General features: G+C 40.8%; 1 protein-coding gene across 2 annotated transcripts; it reads left to right on the top strand.

Annotated features, from left to right (window-relative positions):
• The first annotated feature begins 11,390 nt into the window (after positions 1–11,390).
• On the top strand, positions 11,391–16,902 carry LOC147448495 (dehydrogenase/reductase SDR family member FEY-like). 2 transcript variants are annotated; one of them, XM_086521078.1, is made up of 12 exons: positions 11,391–11,576; positions 11,656–11,769; positions 11,887–11,956; positions 12,129–12,257; positions 12,338–12,527; positions 12,744–12,855; positions 13,560–13,677; positions 13,746–13,879; positions 15,605–15,706; positions 15,795–15,887; positions 16,144–16,216; positions 16,324–16,902. In XM_086521078.1, the coding sequence occupies exons 5-12, from the start codon at positions 12,346–12,348 to the stop codon at positions 16,548–16,550; spliced, it is 1,041 nt and encodes a 346-aa protein (XP_086377204.1). In that variant the 5' UTR covers positions 11,391–11,576; positions 11,656–11,769; positions 11,887–11,956; positions 12,129–12,257; positions 12,338–12,345; the 3' UTR covers positions 16,551–16,902. The 2 variants fall into 2 exon arrangements, with proteins under 2 accessions (XP_086377204.1, XP_086377203.1); XM_086521077.1 differs by having other exon boundaries at positions 11,653–11,769.
• Positions 16,903–17,519: the final 617 nt, after the last annotated feature.

Here is a 17,519-nt window from a genome sequence, read left to right as displayed (position 1 = left end):
GTTTGTTGAGGGTTTGCTGGCTGTGAGTCACGCAGCAAACAACCGCCGCAGCGGTTACAGCATATAGTGGGAAATTTGTGGATGTATGACTTTGTGGGAAGTCTATGTACTGTCAGATTTACTGCAGCCTTTGTTGAGGGTCGAGTGAGGTTTTATTGAGCTGGGGGATTCTCGAATGTTGAGATCCTTTCGGTGATACAGGTCTTGGAGCGATCCCTCAAGCACCCTTAGATAGGCAGCTAGGATGTATTGACTGTGAGTTAGACAATTGGGATTGCATCTTTGCTTTACTGCCGTTGAGGCATTGTCACAGTCTATGCTTACAGGACAGTGACAGGACAGTGAGAGACAGTACAGGTGCAGGACAGGTTTACCTGTAGCTTACAGTGTCAGAGAGACAGTGTTTTTTGAGCTGTTTTTTGGTCTGTTTTTTGAGTACACCAGAGCCATTTCACAAAGGAGACTCTGCCGAAATTTATGCGAAATCTGAAGCTTTCTTGGTTCATTTGACAGGTTGATATTGGTTCAGAGGTCAGTTTACAGGGGAAACTCTGCCGAATTTTTCCCAGGAAAGTAAACCACTGTGAAGCGTAGCTATGGCTGGATCACAGGACACTGCTCTTTACAATATCAAGAAGCTAGATGGAACCAATTTCCCATTGTGAAAGAAGCAGATTTGGCACGTGTTGGTACAAAAGAAGCAGATAAAACCTATAAAGCTCAAGGGGATAAAACCAGAAGATATGGACGAAGATGAATGGAGCGAAATGGATGAATTGGCACTTTCTACCATTATGCTGACTTTGGCAGAAAGCGTTTACTTCAATGTAGCAGACGAGATGTCGGCTTATCAAGCATGGTTAAAGCTGAGTGATCTTTATGAGAAGCAGAGTGCAGCTTCACAGGTATACTGGCTTAAGAAGCTTGTTGACTTGAAGATGAAAGAAGGGACACCTATGTCCAATCATCTGAATGAATTCAACACAATCTATAGTCAGTTGTCAGCTCAAGGTGTCAAGTTTGATGAACCTGTTAGAGCTATGTTCCTGTTGATCACATTGCCGGAAAGTTGGGACACTTTTCGCACAGCTTTGAGTAATTCTGCACCTCCAGATGGTTTGAACATAGCCGGTGTAGAAGGAAGTCTGCTTACTGAAGAAACCAATAGAAAGACAATGCACAAAGGCAAAGGAACAGCCTTAGTTGTCAGGGGAAGGACCAAAGAAAAGTACAAAGGTGGAAAGAGGAATCAGTCTCATAGCAAGTCCCGCAGTGCTAAAGGCAAGAGTGACATAGAATGCTACCATTGTGGCAAGAAGGGTCACATGAAAAGAGACTGCAGAGAATGGAAAACAGAAAAAGGCAAAGAGAAAGCTGAAGACCATGGTGAGAAGAACAAGTCCTCAATGAAGATTCAAGAAATAAATGTGACAAACACTGTCGCAGAGGATGACAGTCTAGTGTCAGGAGACATCTACTTCTTGAAGAATACAATGGACTCAGCTCTTCTTACAGCATCTGATGGAAATGCACTGAGTGACTGGATTATAGACTCAGGGGCATCACTTCATGTGTCTCCAAACAAGGAGTGGTTTACCTCTTATGTGACCACTAAAGATCATGTTCGGCTAGGCAATGGGTAGACATGTGAGATCTTAGGTGTTAGAGATGTTCGATTGAAGTTTCAGAATGGCTCTTCTTTCACGTTGAAGAATGTGAAACATGTTCCCGCAATTACAAAGAGCTTGATCAACACAGGTTTACTTGATGATGCTAGCTACGTCACCACTTTTGGACAGAACATGTGGAAGATATCCAAGGGTTCTATGACAGTAGCACATGGAGTAAAGTCTGGAGGACTTTACATGATTTATGTATCAAATGTCTCTAAAAATGTAATCAATGTAACCGAGCAGCCGAATGTTTCTTTGTGGCATAGCCGGTTAGGACATATGTCCAAGAAGGGAATGGAAATCTTGTCTCGTTCTAGTTATTTGCCTGGATTTTCATTTAATGATTTTGAATTCTGTGAACATTGTCTGTATGGTAAGCAAACACAGCAGCCACATAAGCATAGAAGCAGTAGAAGAGATACACAGTTGGCACTTGTTCATAGTGATTTGTGTGGACCTATGCCTAACCTATCTCTAGGGGGAGCTTCTTACTTTATGACATTTATAGATGATTACTCGAGGAAAGTATGGGTTTACTTTCTCAAGCACAAGGATGAAGCGTTTAGTGTTTTCAAAACGTTTGTGACACTTGTGGAGAATCAGAGTGGCAAGAAGCTTAAATGCTTACGCACTGACAATGGTGGAGAGTATGTTTCAAAGGCCTTTCAGGACTTTTGTGAATCAAAAGGTATAAAACGTGGACTTACTGCTCCTTACAATCCTCCTCAAAATGGTGTTGCTGAGAGGATGAATAGGACCATACAAGAGAAGGTCAGAAGTATGTTGTCCAATGCACAGCTGCCAAATGGGTTTTGGGCTGAAGCTGTATCAACAGTTGTTCATCTTGTAAATAAATCTCCTAGCAAGGTTTTGCAGAAGGATTCAGTGCCAGAGATGGTATGGTCAGGCAAAATGCCCTCATACAAGCATCTCATAGTCTTTGGCTATGAGGCATATACTCACGTTCCAAAGGAACTTAGGAACAAACTTGAGCCAAAAAGTAGAAAGTGCATCTTTCTAGGCTATGGTAATTCTGGTGAGATGGGGTACAGACTTTGGGATCCCGAATCCAGAAAGGTTGTCCGCAGCAATGATGTTCACTTTAATGAATCCAAATGTTATTCTAAACCAGAGAGGGTTGAGGAGATTAGAAGAGTTGTCTTCCAAGAAGATGGACCTGCACATGCAAGACAAAATGTCAGGGCTCAAGAGGAGCAAGGACAGGATAGAGTGGAACCACAGGTTGTGGCTGAGCCTCAGCCACATATTGTGCGTAGATCTGGACGTGTCACGCGACCTCCTGATAGGTTTGTTCCATCTATGAACTATGTCATGTTGACTGATTGGAATGAGCCTTCATGTTACAAGGAAGCAGTGCAAATGAAGGACTCCGGGAATTGGCAATTGGCCATGCAGTCAGAGATGACAGCTCTGCATAAAAACAAGACATGGAAGCTAGTTAAATTACCACAGGGCAAAAAGGCTCTACCTTGTAAATGGGTTTACAGGTATAAGATCACCGCTCATGATAGTCAACCAAAGTACAAAGCAAGGCTTGTTGCCAAGGGCTTTAAGCAAGAACAAGGCATTGACTTTGATGAAGTCTTCTCTCCGGTGGTCAAGATGACTACATTGAGATGCTTTCTTGCATTGGTTGCCATATTAGATTTGGTGTTGCACCAAATGGATGTCAAGACAGCGCTCTTGCATGGTGATTTAGATGTGGAAATTTACATGCAGCAGCCAGAAGGGTTTGTTGAGAAAGGCAAGGAAGATTGGGTATACCAGTTGTTAAAGAGTCTTTATGGCTTAAAACAATCACTGAGGGCATGGTACCATAAATTCCACAAGTTTATGCTTTCTCAAGGCTACAAACGTAGTGAGTTCGATCACTGTCTATATACAAAGAAGGCTAAGGATGGTAGTTGGCTGATCCTTATTTTGTATGTGGATGACATGTTGATTGCTGGCAAGCACTTGGAAGAAATTTCAGCTTTGAAGTCAAAGATGGCAAAATCGTTTGACATGAAAGACATGGGTGAGGCAAGTCATATACTTGGTATGCGCATTGAGAGAGACAGATCAAAGAAGTTGATTTGGTTATCTCAAACAGAGTATATTGACAAGGTTTTGCAACGTTTCAATATGGAGAAGGGAAAGGCACTGAGTGTTCCATTGCCACCATATGTGAAACTTAGCAAACAAGATTGTCCTGTGTCTGAGGAAGAACAGGTTGAAATGGATAAGATTCCATATGCGTCTGCAGTGGGTAGTTTGATGTATGCAATGATTTCTACTCGCCTAGACATTGCATTTGCACTGGGAGTAGTAACTCGATACATGTCAAACCCAGGCAAGAAACATTGGGAGGCAGTGAAAGGAATATTGAGATACCTGAAAGCTACAAAGAGTATGCGTATATGCTATGGGAGTCAGGAACTAAGTGTAAAGGGTTTTACAGACTCAGATTATGCAGGTGACTTAGACAACCTAAGGTCTACGTCAGGGTATGTCTTTACATTGGCTGGTGGAGCAGTATCATGGCGTTCTAGATTACAAGATTGTGTTACTCAGTCTACTACAGAGGCTGAATATGTTGCAGCATCAGAGGCATGCAAAGAATCAATTTGGATTAATCGACTAGTAACAGATTTGGGAATCAAAGAAGAGATGCCTGTGTTATATTGTGATAGTCAAAGTGCTATACAATTGGCTCGCAATCTAGTTTATCACTCAAAGAAAAAGCATGTGGATGTGAAGTATCATTTCATCAGGGAAATGCTCGAGGATAAGCAACTTCAGCTTGTCAAAGTTCACACCACAGAAAATCCTGCTGATCTACTTACAAAAGGACTTCCCTCAGAGAGCTTTGCGCATTTTTGCAAGCAGTTAGGTGTAGGGTAGTACATCACTTCTCTACATTTCTTGTATAGTAGCTTCTCTCACACTTAAAGTACCACATTGGACTTTAAGTGGGAGGTTGTTGGGGTATAAAGCCCAATGTGGTCGCCCAGGTAAGTGGGCGGGCCGCCAGGTATGTACACATATTCTTTTGTAAAAACCTAATAAGAACTCACTATGCTCTACACATTACAGTAGAGCGAGTTCATCATATCGTCGTGCTCTTCTTCTCGCACTCTCTCTCACGTCGCACTTCCGCTCGTACTCCTTCAAGTCGCATTAGTGATGTTGCAAATGTCTCTATTAATGAAAGGCAAGTAGTTGTTTATGGACTTTGCTCTAGGTAGAAGAAATGTTCTCGCTTTGCTCTAGTAAGGAAAGCTAGCTAAGTTTGTGAGGTGTCGCTAATGTTACCTTCATTAAAGCTTGTGTGAGTGCACCCAATGAAGAGCCAGTCACTTGTTGATGACAACTACTATTCATTCTTGCATGTTGAATGGATGGTACTCACTATGCACCAATAAATTAAAGGATTTTGGGTATATAGTGTGCCTTAGCTACCTAGGGAGGTTTGTGCAGAAGGATTTTACCTCACCCATGCATCTCTACTCCATGGGCTAATGAGCAACACCTATAGGCAAATGGCATCGTGTGTGTAAGAGATGGTTGGGGATAGAATAATGCAAGTTAGGGTAAGAAGAATAGCACAGAAAGACATAATTAACATCATTTTGCATAGAGTTACAACCATGCATGTAATTAGCTTGAGAACATACATTAGGAAATTCAAATCCTCTCATTCAACAAGATCGTGGAAGGGTTGGGAAAGTATGTGATGCCTATTTGCGAGTCGAACCTCGATTGGAAAGCCTAGAAATGGCCCAAATGGAGGCCGTTTGGTATCCCTCATACCAAGAGTATATACCACACTTTAATGATAAAGACTGATTGACTCTCCCTCCTTTACAAGCAATGGGGCCTGCAATGGCCGGAAGCCGAATGGGTGAAGATATTCCTATGGAAGGTGATGTGGGGTCTCTCCTGACAGGAGTGAAGGTCATGACCAGAAAAAAATTGGGTGAGATAGGTGTTCGGGGTGTAAAAAGGCAAGTGAGGACCTTTCTCACTTATTTAGGAGATGCCTTGCAATTTGTGGCCTAGCAAGGAAGTTATGCAAATGGGTCCAAAGGACTGGTAGATAGGGTTCTACAAGAATGATACGGTCTTCATAAGGATGACGATGAAAAGTCAAGAGATTCTGATCTACGTACAATTAGTCAGGTTTTTCTTCTTTTAGCGTGTCTAGAAGGTTAGGAATCGACGAGTAATGACTGCTCAATTGCAAGATTCATGGAGATTTTCCAAGACATGAGGGGTATGACTTTTGCCTTTGGAAAAAGAGAAACTTGGAAGAGTGGAACCAGGACATTCCCTTCATCTTGATGAGTAGGTTATACATGGTTATCAAGATGTGAAGGAGGGTGGCTTCAAGATGATCTAGAGCACGTTCTCACCATTTGTGATTAGTCGAAGCCTCTCACAACCAAGGTGCTTGAAAGTTTGCATTACATCAAGTGGATCTTGATTATATGCAATGCATGGTTTCGCCTAGTTGAGAGTTTTTCCAAGCATAAACTTCATCTTGTGGCATTCACCATCAAACTAATATGCAAAATAATATGAAATTAAGGACATTCATAAGCTTTTGTGCATATATTTTTTTTGGGCATACTGACAATTGTGAGTTGAGAGAAATTATATTAACTCAAAAAGAATACAATTGCCCTCAAGCACTACCTTTGCCTTGGGGGGACTAGGGTTCCAACAGAGGCTTGTACATAACCATAGAGGAAACACAACCAACGGTGAAGAGCCTACTCCCTCAAGTGTTCCAAGCAGCTCATTCCATGAGTCCATTCTTCATCCTTGTCTGCGGACCTTCTTCTTGCTTCGACAACATGGATGGGTTCAGTGCTCATGCGCACGATATCGTCAAAATGGGCCACATCCAGTTTAGCCTCAAAAACTCTAAGGTTTCTAGATTTCCAGACTTGGTTCAGGTGGCAAAACTTAGTAATTTGGGTGCACATCAAGATGGACTGGCTTTGGGATCTCTGCCCTCCCAAGATCAGGTCATCAGTAAAGACGATGATCTTCCAAGTCTTCCATACCCATTTGAAAACCTTGGTGACCAGCCCTTGTGAAGTAGGGCACGCAAAGAATAGATGAAGGGGGTCTTCCGAGGCTGACCTACCACCAGAGCAGGTGTCAGAACCAAGCCCTCTAGCATGCACCTTGATCCCAGTAGGCAATGCTCCCTAGATCAAGTTCCAGATGAATACCTTTATGTATTGCAAACATTTAGTCTTTCAAATGGCCTTAGTACTCTGTTTTCAATGCTCCTTTGTCCAATTTTTTTTCTAGATTCTGATGAGTGGGAATAACCAATCTGCTTTGTATATTAGCACATTATAGATACTCTGGGCCTTGGGAAGCAAACGATACATTATCTAAATATAGAGAAATCATGATCATAGCATTACCAATAAGAACTTCTTCAATTTCTTCTTCACGCCGCATATACTAAAGAATAATGTGCTCCAACTCATTAATGCATAAATCAAAGGTCAAACCCATAAGCGATTCCCCTATAGAGATTAGCTATTGTGCCGACCATGTAATGTGCTATGTGTGTTTCTCCCCAGGCATCAACCATTTGGAATGTGCAAGTGTTGATTGCAAACTTCAAGGTGGAGAGCTCGTTAGAGGCTAGTTTGATGAGATTTGTTTTGCCTTTTCAAGCATATTAATTATGTCGTCAATAGATTGCCACACGCAAAGCACTCTTAAGTCCACGGGTTGCTTCGTTACCTTTGTAGGTCGTTATGTCACACACCTTTTTTCATAACTAAAACTCATGGGAGTCAAAATAGCTCAAAAGCAGATGTCCTGTTTTACTACCACCCATACATATTTTATTGGGCCCATCCTATGTTCTTTTTTATTCCTTCTTGTACCTTTTTATAACCGCATTGACACTTAATATAGTGCCTTCAAGTTCTCTTATATACTCTTCTCTTTAGAATGCAACAACTACAACTAGAGAATGTTGACTATGGAGGAAAGAACTAGAGAGAACTCAAAGATAGGAGGTTTGAATGATGTTGTGGAGAAAGAGTGAGAAAATCCTATGACCCTTAGATATATCTCCCCTCGATTGGAGCCCCTCATTAATCATCGAGAAATGTTCACAAAATATAAGCTATCGCTGATAATTGAGTATTGTGTCAGACCATAAACTTCAATATCGACAATCTACAATTTGCAACTAATGTGTATAGAGCCACCCTTTTGAAACTTAGACTGATGTATACGTTGACCTAAAAATAATTTTGGCATACATGTCTAGAGGTATAATGATGAAATTGTCTACAACAAAATGGAAATAATTAGATGGCTAATAAATACATGCCAAAAAGTTTTGAAAATGTAAACAATCTTTGAATAAAAAACTACTCATGATGTGTATCCAGAGCATTTTTTTTTATTTTTTGTAAAACTTACAATAATGAGTGGATTATATCAGCAAAACCAATAAATTACAAATCCAAAGGATTTCTCATATGGATTGAGCTTATGAAACCCATGTATAAAGAGTGTCAAATGCCACATTTGTATCACTTGAGATAAGATCGTGAAGAATACATTCGTTACAAAGTTAACAAAATTAGACCAAGTCTTGCAAGGAAGAGAAAGGCTATATTGTTCTTGTGTTACGAGGATACGAATCAAATGTTTTTTTTTTTAGTTTTCACTCCACCTTGGATTCTTTGTTGATGAGAAACATGATCTAATGTGCAATTGATGTGTATTTGCAAATGACTAGGTGAGGATTACAAGGATTCACTCACTTTGGGTGACTCCCACTTCTACAATAAAGAGAAAACTGTATTTAGCTCTTAGTTCATAGGAAACCTTGGTTAAACCATGCAAGCTCTTTTTTTAAAAACTAGACACTATTTTTCCCCAAAGTGACATGTACTTCTATTTTTAAGCTCACTTTTTGAGTTTAATCTATAAAGAGCAAATACAGATGAGAGGGAGGAATTCACTCCTGCATTAGGGGCATACTAGGCTCAATTGTGCATATTGTCTTCTTTCTTTCTTTGCTTGTCAATCCATGCACCATCATACTATGTGTATATCGACACACTCAATATCGGTGTCAGAGTATATGTGCAATAAAAGAGCAAAGTCTAGAGACAACAAACTACCTACATGAAACTCCCCTCCACCACCGAGAACTTGAGATTCTATGGAAGCATGCTCCTAAGGCAACAACCAAGTTATAAACATGACAGACTAGTGGCACTCAATGACACCATTGACTATCATTGGTACATCGTTAGGGTTGTGCATTTAGGAGTCCATCCCAAAGTATTGCAACAAAGGAGATTTGAACTCATCACATCAAGGAAAAGAGCATAAATTGTTGCGACGTCTTGATTCCCCTTCCTTGTTTCCTATTTTCGAAAGAAGTCTAAAGTAAAGCTTGAACTCCCTAGACAAAGCATTTTCTTTTGCATTTTCTATATGTATCTTTAATATACCTCTTTTTTCAACTAAAATCCTTTCTTATCACTTCGAACCATTACGCCATGGATTTCTCCAAATTACAACTCTTTGGGTGATATAATTCCAACTTCTTAAGAAGAAGTACCAACCTCATCACTTTCTGATCCACCTTGTGAAGATCTTGCTAAGTTATTGAAGGAACCATTAGCAACCAAGCAAAATTGATGGCGCTGACCTTAGAGACCGCTCTTGACAAGCAACCTACTCCTTATTATAATGGGGAAGATTGAAAAATTACAAAGGTTTTATGAATAGCCTTTGAGCATCGACAAATTTTCAAAGAATCACACATCAATCGTTGCTCCTTTACATCTAGTATATAAGATGTAAGGAAATGGTTGAGAACGTTCTTTCTTTTCTTAGCCAATTTGACGATTACTTTTCTATAGAAACATGTACTTCTATTTTTAAGCTCACTTCTTGAGTTTAATCTATATACAAACGAGAGGGAGGAATTCGCTCCTGCATTAGGGCATACTAGGCTCAATTGTGCATCTTGTCTTCTTTCTTTCTTTGCTTGTCAATCCATGCACCATCATACTATGTGTGTATCGTCACACTCAATATTGGTGTCAGAGTATATGTGCAATAAAAGAGCAAAGTCTAGAGACAACAAACTACCTACACGAAACTCCCCTCCACCACCGAGAGCTTGAGATTCTATGGAAGCATGCTCCTAAGGCAACAACCAAGTTATAAACATGGCAGACTAGTGGCACTCAATGACACCATTGACTATCATTGGTACATCGTTAGGGCTGTGCATTTAGGAGTCCTTCCCAAAGTATTGCAACAAAGGAGCTTTGAACTCGTCACATCAAGGAAAAGAGCATAAGCTTGAACTCCTTAGACAAAGCTTTTTCTTTTGCATTTTCTATATGTATCTTTAATATACCTCCTTTTTCAACTAAAATCCTCTCTTATTACTTCGAACCACCACACCATGAATTTCTCCAAATTACAACTCTTTGGGTGATATAATTCCAACTTCTTAAAAAAAAGTACCAACCATATCACTTTGTGATCCACCTTGTGAAGATCTTGCTAAGTTATTGAAGGAACCATTAGCAACCAAGCAAAATTGATGCTGACCTTAGAGACCGCTTTGGACAAGTAACTTACTCCTTATCATAATGGGGAAGATTGAAAAATTACAATGGTTTTATGCATAGCCTTTGAGCATCGACAAAGTTTCAAAGAATCACACGTCAATCGTTGCTCCTTTACATCCAATACGTAACATGCAAGAAAATGGTTGAGAACGTTCTTTCTTTTCTTAGGCAATTTGACGATTACTTTTCTCTAGAAACATCTTTCGAGCGTGAAAGGAGTAAATATGCACATGAACACATGAGTCCAAAAGCTCCTTTATGGTGGAATGTCTTGTGAAAAAGTATCAAGACTTCAAATACTTGGAATAAATTTCAAGCTTAAGTCAAGAAGTTCCTTTTACCTTCACAATTTCATATCAGAGCTCGCTGTGCTTAAAGTATTTTTTCTTAGATTCAACGTGAAGTTGTCTCTTAGTATAACAAGAGAATTTAATTCTTGAAAAGTTTCTAATGGCAGTCTTTGTCAGAATTACGAAGATGGTATTTACAAAGATATTCAAGTCGAGTTAAATTTTCGTCTTTACATGAGACAATTTCTTTTACTTGCGAGGTTGAAAAAAAGATTTAATCTCTTGCTCACTTATCACATTAGTAGGTAATGTATCTCAAACCAGTGTGACTATTCCTTTGAATGTAAATTGAAACCCTTAAACAAAACATAATAGTGCACTACTACAGTCTCAAGATACTAAACACACGAACTCAACACCAAAACTCCAAATCCCAAAAGCTAGAACTCAACTTGTCAACATGGACACTCCTGGTAATTCTAAAAGCTATAACTCTTTGTTGCGTATGCTTGGCTTGATTAGTGACAATATGCTCACTATCTATTTTGCATGGTGACGTGAATTTTGATGATTTGATTTTTCAAAAACTTGTTAATAAACTGAAATTGAAAACTTCTCCATCTACCAAAGTTGCCTATCGAGGAACAATATATAGTAGAACAAGAGAGGAAGTGTCGCAAACAAGGGAATACAAAGACGCACCAAGTTTTGTTACTACACTTTTGTATTCCATAGATATCATACTGGGTATGCCTTTTTGCCACATCAATATACAGCATTGTCTCGCGATTGAGACGTCTACTAACCTGAATCATAGATCCCCTCTTAAGCACCTTGCACCAGTTGAAGACGAGGCTTTTCAAGCGAGCTATTGCAGTCGTAAAGTAGTTGCTTGTATGACCTAGAACTTGCGTTGGTGCCAAGGCAAGACGAGTTGTATAAAGGAGCAAGGCTGAACTTTGATGGTTAGTTTATTAGTTTCCCACAACAGTTACACAACTAAGGATCATGGGCCATCTTAAAAGAAATTTTAAACACCAGCAGGAAGAGTTGGTGGAAGCTCTCGTCGAGCAAGACCTGCGCGTTCGTCTTTCTTAAAGCCTTCTTTTGTCCCAATGTGTATTTGCGCAACGTGCCGCCATAGCTCCGACCAAGCAGGTAAAAGCTCATGAATACTTTCTCTCTCTCTCTCTCTCTCGCTCTCTCGCGTCGCCATAGCCAAGCTAACGTCCTTCTTCTTGGTTTGCCTGCGTCATGGAATAAAATCACTTTCAGATACTTGGCTTTGAGCTAATGACAGATTACAGAAACCTTTATTTTCCCTCGAGAATCCGCGCTTCTACAGGTCATTTGTAGTTACATTTGCTCGCCTTTTTTTTCTTTCCTTTTTCTTTTTTCAAATTCGAATACAAATTGGCATAATATTTCACGCAGCATGCTTCCCTAGCTAGTAATTAGGAATTACTTAATTCATTGTCTTTTTTCTGCCTTCTGCATGTCATTTCTTGTTCATGCAGGAGCGTGGTCCATGCCCTCTTCCTTGTCAGATCTCGTGTGGTTGATGCTGGAGCGAAGAACTCACCCCGGGAGTAATATAGAACTATGCTCCAACATATGGGTTGTGTCACTCAGGAATTGCTAATCAGGTCCGGTCCCCAATCATTAGGTTTTAGTACAGATTTGAAATCTAGAAGGCACTTTGACTGGTTGTATTGTGCGAGTGCAGGTTGAGCAATGAGCAATAGTGGTTTGAACTGGTTGGAGTGGATTTCTGCTATATTTCACATTGCCAGTGAAGCATTGTTTCAAAGATTCTTCGCTCGCCATCTACCAAAGCGTATGGTATTACCTCAGCTAGCTGGCCTCACTTGTATAGTAACCGGCGCTACCAGTGGCATTGGCCTTGAAACGGCAAAGTACACACTTTCTCTTTGCACAAAATACAGGCTTGGTGCATATCATGACATTTTGCTTAGAATATGAGCATGCTTATCTAGCGGATGTAATTTTTTTAAGGCGGTACAACTAAATGTACATGTCTGTGGAACATTGTTTCAAGTGCATTGGATGATCTGTGTTCAAGGACCTTGATTGTTCTGATTGGAGTCAGCCTTTTTGCCTGTTGGTTGCAGACAACTTGCAGAGGCAGGAGCACATGTTGTTCTTGCATGCAGAAACACTGCTGCAGCAGAAGCCTTGGTAGAAGAATGGCATGAAAATATAGATGCATCCCTGAAAGTAGAGGTAATAAATTTTAAGCTTGTATTTATGGTGCTTTGATGACCGGTGCCATAACTTTTTTTTTCAACTGGTCCATTTACATATAAATGAAATTGACTGTATCGATGTGGGGGATGTTGTCATGGACCCTTGTTTAGCCCACATTATCATTTGCGTTCATATGAGCTGTTGATTATTGGGCCAATCCCTCAGTGATGGAAAGTCTTGGTCTTCAAGTGGGAGACAATATTACACATCAAGTAATTGATTTGTAAAACATGTGGCAATTCTGTGTTGCATGTACAAGGAGTCTATTAGCCTGGTACAATTAGTATTTTGTGCATACATGGGATGCAGAAATTTTGTATTTTAGCTGGAGAATCTGAGGTTGTTCCTTAGGGTATCTGTGATGAGCCCCCCCCCTTCCCCCCCCCCGCCCCCCGGTTCCTCCCTCCCCTTCCCTGCTTACCAGTGGGCATAAAATACACACATCCCCTCCTTTTGGATGAATTTATGTGTGTAGACTTTTGTATCCGAACATGCTGTGCTAGATTCAAGTCCTAGTAATCCTGAAGATTGAGTTAACCTTCAACAAGAAATGGAACTGCTAGGTCGGGTTGATAAAGATGCATGTGACTTTGTAAATTTACATGTGATTTTGAACTTCATGACATCAAACAGTCGTCAATGTCAATTTTCATCTCAGCTTATGTCTTTTGACATTTCAGGTTATGCAATTAAATTTGCTTTCACTTTCCTCAGTGAGATCTTTTTGCACAGCTTGGGAGTCTCGGAATGCTCCTCTTCATGTCCTTATCAACAATGCTGGTATCTGCTCCTTGCTAGGTAAGAAATTGGTAGCGTTTCTCATCATTTGATTTGAATATTGCCTATATCTGTATCTCTGCTTCCAGCACCCCAGAAATTCTCAGAGGATGGCTATGAGGAACACATGCAAGTTAATTATCTCGCACCTGCTCTCTTGACACTACTTCTGCTTCCATCCTTGCTCCGGTGTGCTTCTCGCATTGTGAATGTGAATTCAGATGTGAGGCCTCTTTCTATGTTTCTTGTGTTTTGCCATGCAGTTTTTTGCTTATTTAAATTTCTAATATTGGTGTTATGATGCGAGTACTTTTACATCTTTTCACAAAGTGGATCATGCACTGGTAAGTTTTCCGAGAGTAGCCAATGTGAGAGTGCTTAGCTGATAGAAGCTTATTTTTCACATTGCCTTAAACCCCGGGGGGTCCACTTTTCAAAAATACCTATAGCACATGCATTCAAGAGGTATTTATAAAATCCCTCTACACACAGACTTCACCATGAATTAAGACCCCTTTTCTTTTTTAAACTTGGAACTTTTTTTGAAATTTTCATTTTTTAACCCCTCACACGTAATAGTGTTACTCTATCAAATATAAAAAACCCCTCCGGGTGAACTCACATGCTACACTACATTGGACCCTTCGGGGGCAAATATGGACAGCTTTACATTCTGAAAAATTGAGTCGAGTGTCCACATTACTTTTTTTCATGAGAGGGGTGAAGGGTGAGCTTTCGTGGGTGGGCAAGGAAGTTTATTAATGCCTATTCACCCACATTTAGTGACCATAGAAAAGAGAATAAGGGGCATTTTAAGTCCTGAAGGGGTGTGATTGTTCTATTCATGTTATTTTTGATGAAGACAAAGCTGCAGCTACCAATAAGCAAGAAGTCTGCATACTTATATTATATCAAAGGGATACACAGAGGAGTTTTCCAAAGCCTATTAAGCGGCAAGACCAGAGGTAAAATTGGACGCCCTCACATTCAAACAATTGAATCATTTGGCCAATTATGGCCTTGACCATACTTGGATGAAAGTGGTGCTACTCTCTCTCTCTCTCTCTCTCTCTCTCTCTCTCTCTCTCTAGGGATAGTTTCCTACAACGTTAAAACTCTCTTCTTCTCTGTCTCTCTCTCTCTCTCTCTCTCTCTCTCTCCCCCCATGGATCTTTAAGGTCTCTTGGGATAGTTTCCTACGACGTTAAAATACTCTTCTTCTCGGGTGTGTGTGTGTGTGTGTGCGCGTGCTATCAAAAAGAGGAAAATGGTATAGCTTTTCTATCACCCCAAGTGTGGTAGATTGGTTATGCCATTTTCCTCTTGAATAACAGGTCTTGAGTTCAACTCTCCTCGTTGTATAGATCTTTAAGGATTCTTGGGATAGTTTCCTACAACGTTAAAGTTCTCTCTCTCTCTCTCTCTCTGCTTGGTTACTATGTACTTTTGTCCATTCCCGATAGATGGAGTACACACACACTTATCTATGTGATGATGAGATTTGAGGTACTCCTTTCAACAAATAGAATATTCTGTAGCTATCCGAGGGAGCCACTGCACTTTAAGGACAAGACAGAAGAGGACTTGAGAGTCAAGGCGAAAAGAGCAGGTAAAGGCAAAACCAGATGCAAACCGCTGAAGTACAATAGGAACATTGAATTCTGCTGATAGCCATGGAAAATACAGTTTAACTGGAAGGGGGGGGGGGGGGGGGGGCTACTTGCATCTTATCCTCAAAACCAGCAGCCTAGGTCCTCAAGAATTTATACCATGGGGCCCCATCAAAAGCTTTTGAAAGCTAGGCCCCTCTGTGTTGGATCCTGCCAAGGGCCTAGCTTTCAAAAGCTTTAATTGGGAGGCCAGAACTTGTCTTGTTTCTTCTTTCCAATGAAGGAAGTTGGTCGCGCAGTTGGTCACATGCCTTTAATTCTCTTGTTTGTTTTGCTAGGCAGAGTGCTTTGGAGCAGTGGATCCAGATGATCTAAATTTAACATCCACAAGCAGTGGGTACAGCAGTCTCATTGCATATGCTGGAAGCAAACTTGCCCAGGTTAATCATTTGTATGGTCGCTGTGTTGCTTTGTAGCAGTATTTGTTATTCACATGTAAGATCTTTTTCATCCTTCTTTTTGCTGCAGATTTACTTCACGAGCATCCTCAACAGTCACCTCCAATATCGATCTGGCGTGCATGCTATGTGTGTAAACCCAGGCATAGTGACTACAAATGTGGTATGCTTTCCTTCAAAGTTGGAACTGAATGAAACTCTCTGTATGCCAATTCTCATCACTGGAAGAGTACATAGAAAATTGCACGAAGGCAGCGTAAAACTCTTATTGAAAATTTAAAGCATGAAGGCAGAACAAAGCAAACTGATTCACGACATTCTTTCCAAGCTCGCATCATGAGCTGAAGAGCTATTTTACCTCATGCCTGCTTAAAGATGTTTGCAACTTACTATCTTTACAATTGCGTCGTGACGTACAGACACGGACATTGCCAAAACTGGTACAAACGAGTCATCGTCATAGTACCCTTTTTTTCTTCAATCCTCTTGAAGGTCCACTCCAACAGCCATGCTAGTTACATTTATCAGCTTCTCAAAGGCTTTGGAACGAGCTGACATGCTCTTCTGACATGTATGTTGTGGTTTTGAATGTGATCCAGGGGCGAGAAGCGTGCTGTTTTGTGCCACAGCTCAGCAAGCGCTGGAACATGCCAACAAGCTGAGGTCTGAAGGTTGGCCCTTGTGTCCCCTTTTCTCCTCCGACTGCAAGCCAAGGATAAAACATATTCAGGATCAGGAGCTTAGCAAGGCCTCTAAAGTATGGGACAGGACACTAGAACTCGTTGGTCTATCCAACGACGTCATTGAGAAATTGTTGAATCCTTGAGGCATGCAATGTGAAGCGTCTGCTGCATTCTTTTTCTTAACTCATTGATGAAACACAGACAAAACATATCTGAAGGGAAATTGCTTCATACCAAAGAGCTGAGATCAGGGGCTTTGCCAAGCCTCGTGAAAGCCTATTTGCTCTCCTGAGAGAAGAATGTCAGAAGCCGTGTGTGTGTGTCTAGGGGGGGTGCATGCGCGACAGTTCAATTGCATACACCCATTTTGCTTGTTTATAGGGAGGGCGTCCTCTTTAGAGGGGGACCCCTTGCAGACATTAAAGGAATGAGTTGAGGGGGTAAAGATGAGACCGTGCTGTTGTGAAATGTTTTAAGGATGCAATTGTTCCAGATCGTAGTCTTGTGTGCATACTCTAGTGAGCAAAGATCTATATGTAAGTTGTGCATGCTCACATGCGTGCGTGCCTCGCTCCTCGTACGCACTGTACATGTGCCCCACTCCTCGTGGACATAGTGCGCATGTGCATGCATGCACGAACACGTGATTGTGCGCGCGTATGCATGAAAGAACATGTGATTGTGCGCGTGTGCGCACGCACACAGAGCTATCTACTTGCAAAAATCCCTTTGTTCCCTGTAAGTGTATTTTTAGGGCAAGAGATTGAATTCACCCACCTTGGGTATTTAAGGGTTAAAATAACCTTAGCCTTCTCTAGTTCTCTCTGGAGTCTGAGGTCTTGAGTTCAAGACTTGTTGCCATGATGTATTTTCTTGGCCTTATTGCACCTCTAGACTATCTTGCGTGGAACCTCCTACTATCATCATGGCATATCCAAACAACTGTGTGGCTAAGAAATCGTGAATCATAGGGTAGGCAACCGAGCATGTGGTTTTATCACAACCAAATTTTGATGAGGAAATTGTTTTACGAGTATCAATTATCAAATAAATGTGCTCTTAACATGCAAGTTTAAGGCTTGAAATGTGAGTCTCTCTCTGTATTACAGGGA

This window comes from Adiantum capillus-veneris, chromosome 10 (genome assembly GCF_014529385.1).
Source record: "Adiantum capillus-veneris isolate H3 chromosome 10, ASM1452938v2, whole genome shotgun sequence".
NCBI classification, from domain to species: Eukaryota; Viridiplantae; Streptophyta; class Polypodiopsida; order Polypodiales; family Pteridaceae; genus Adiantum; species Adiantum capillus-veneris.
Note: the sequence above shows the minus strand (reverse complement) of the source record. Positions and strands in the feature narration are given on the sequence as shown.

Bases quoted from the DNA above. Each gene is read 5' to 3' on its own strand.
- LOC147448495 (XM_086521078.1), top strand. From the start codon at position 12,346: ATGAGCAATAGTGGTTTGAACTGGTTGGAGTGGATTTCTGCTATATTT. The intron at 15,707-15,794 runs GTTAATCATTTG...TTTTTGCTGCAG, and splicing joins CTGGAAGCAAACTTGCCCAG to ATTTACTTCACGAGCATCCT. The intron at 15,888-16,143 runs GTATGCTTTCCT...CGTGACGTACAG, and splicing joins GCATAGTGACTACAAATGTG to ACACGGACATTGCCAAAACT.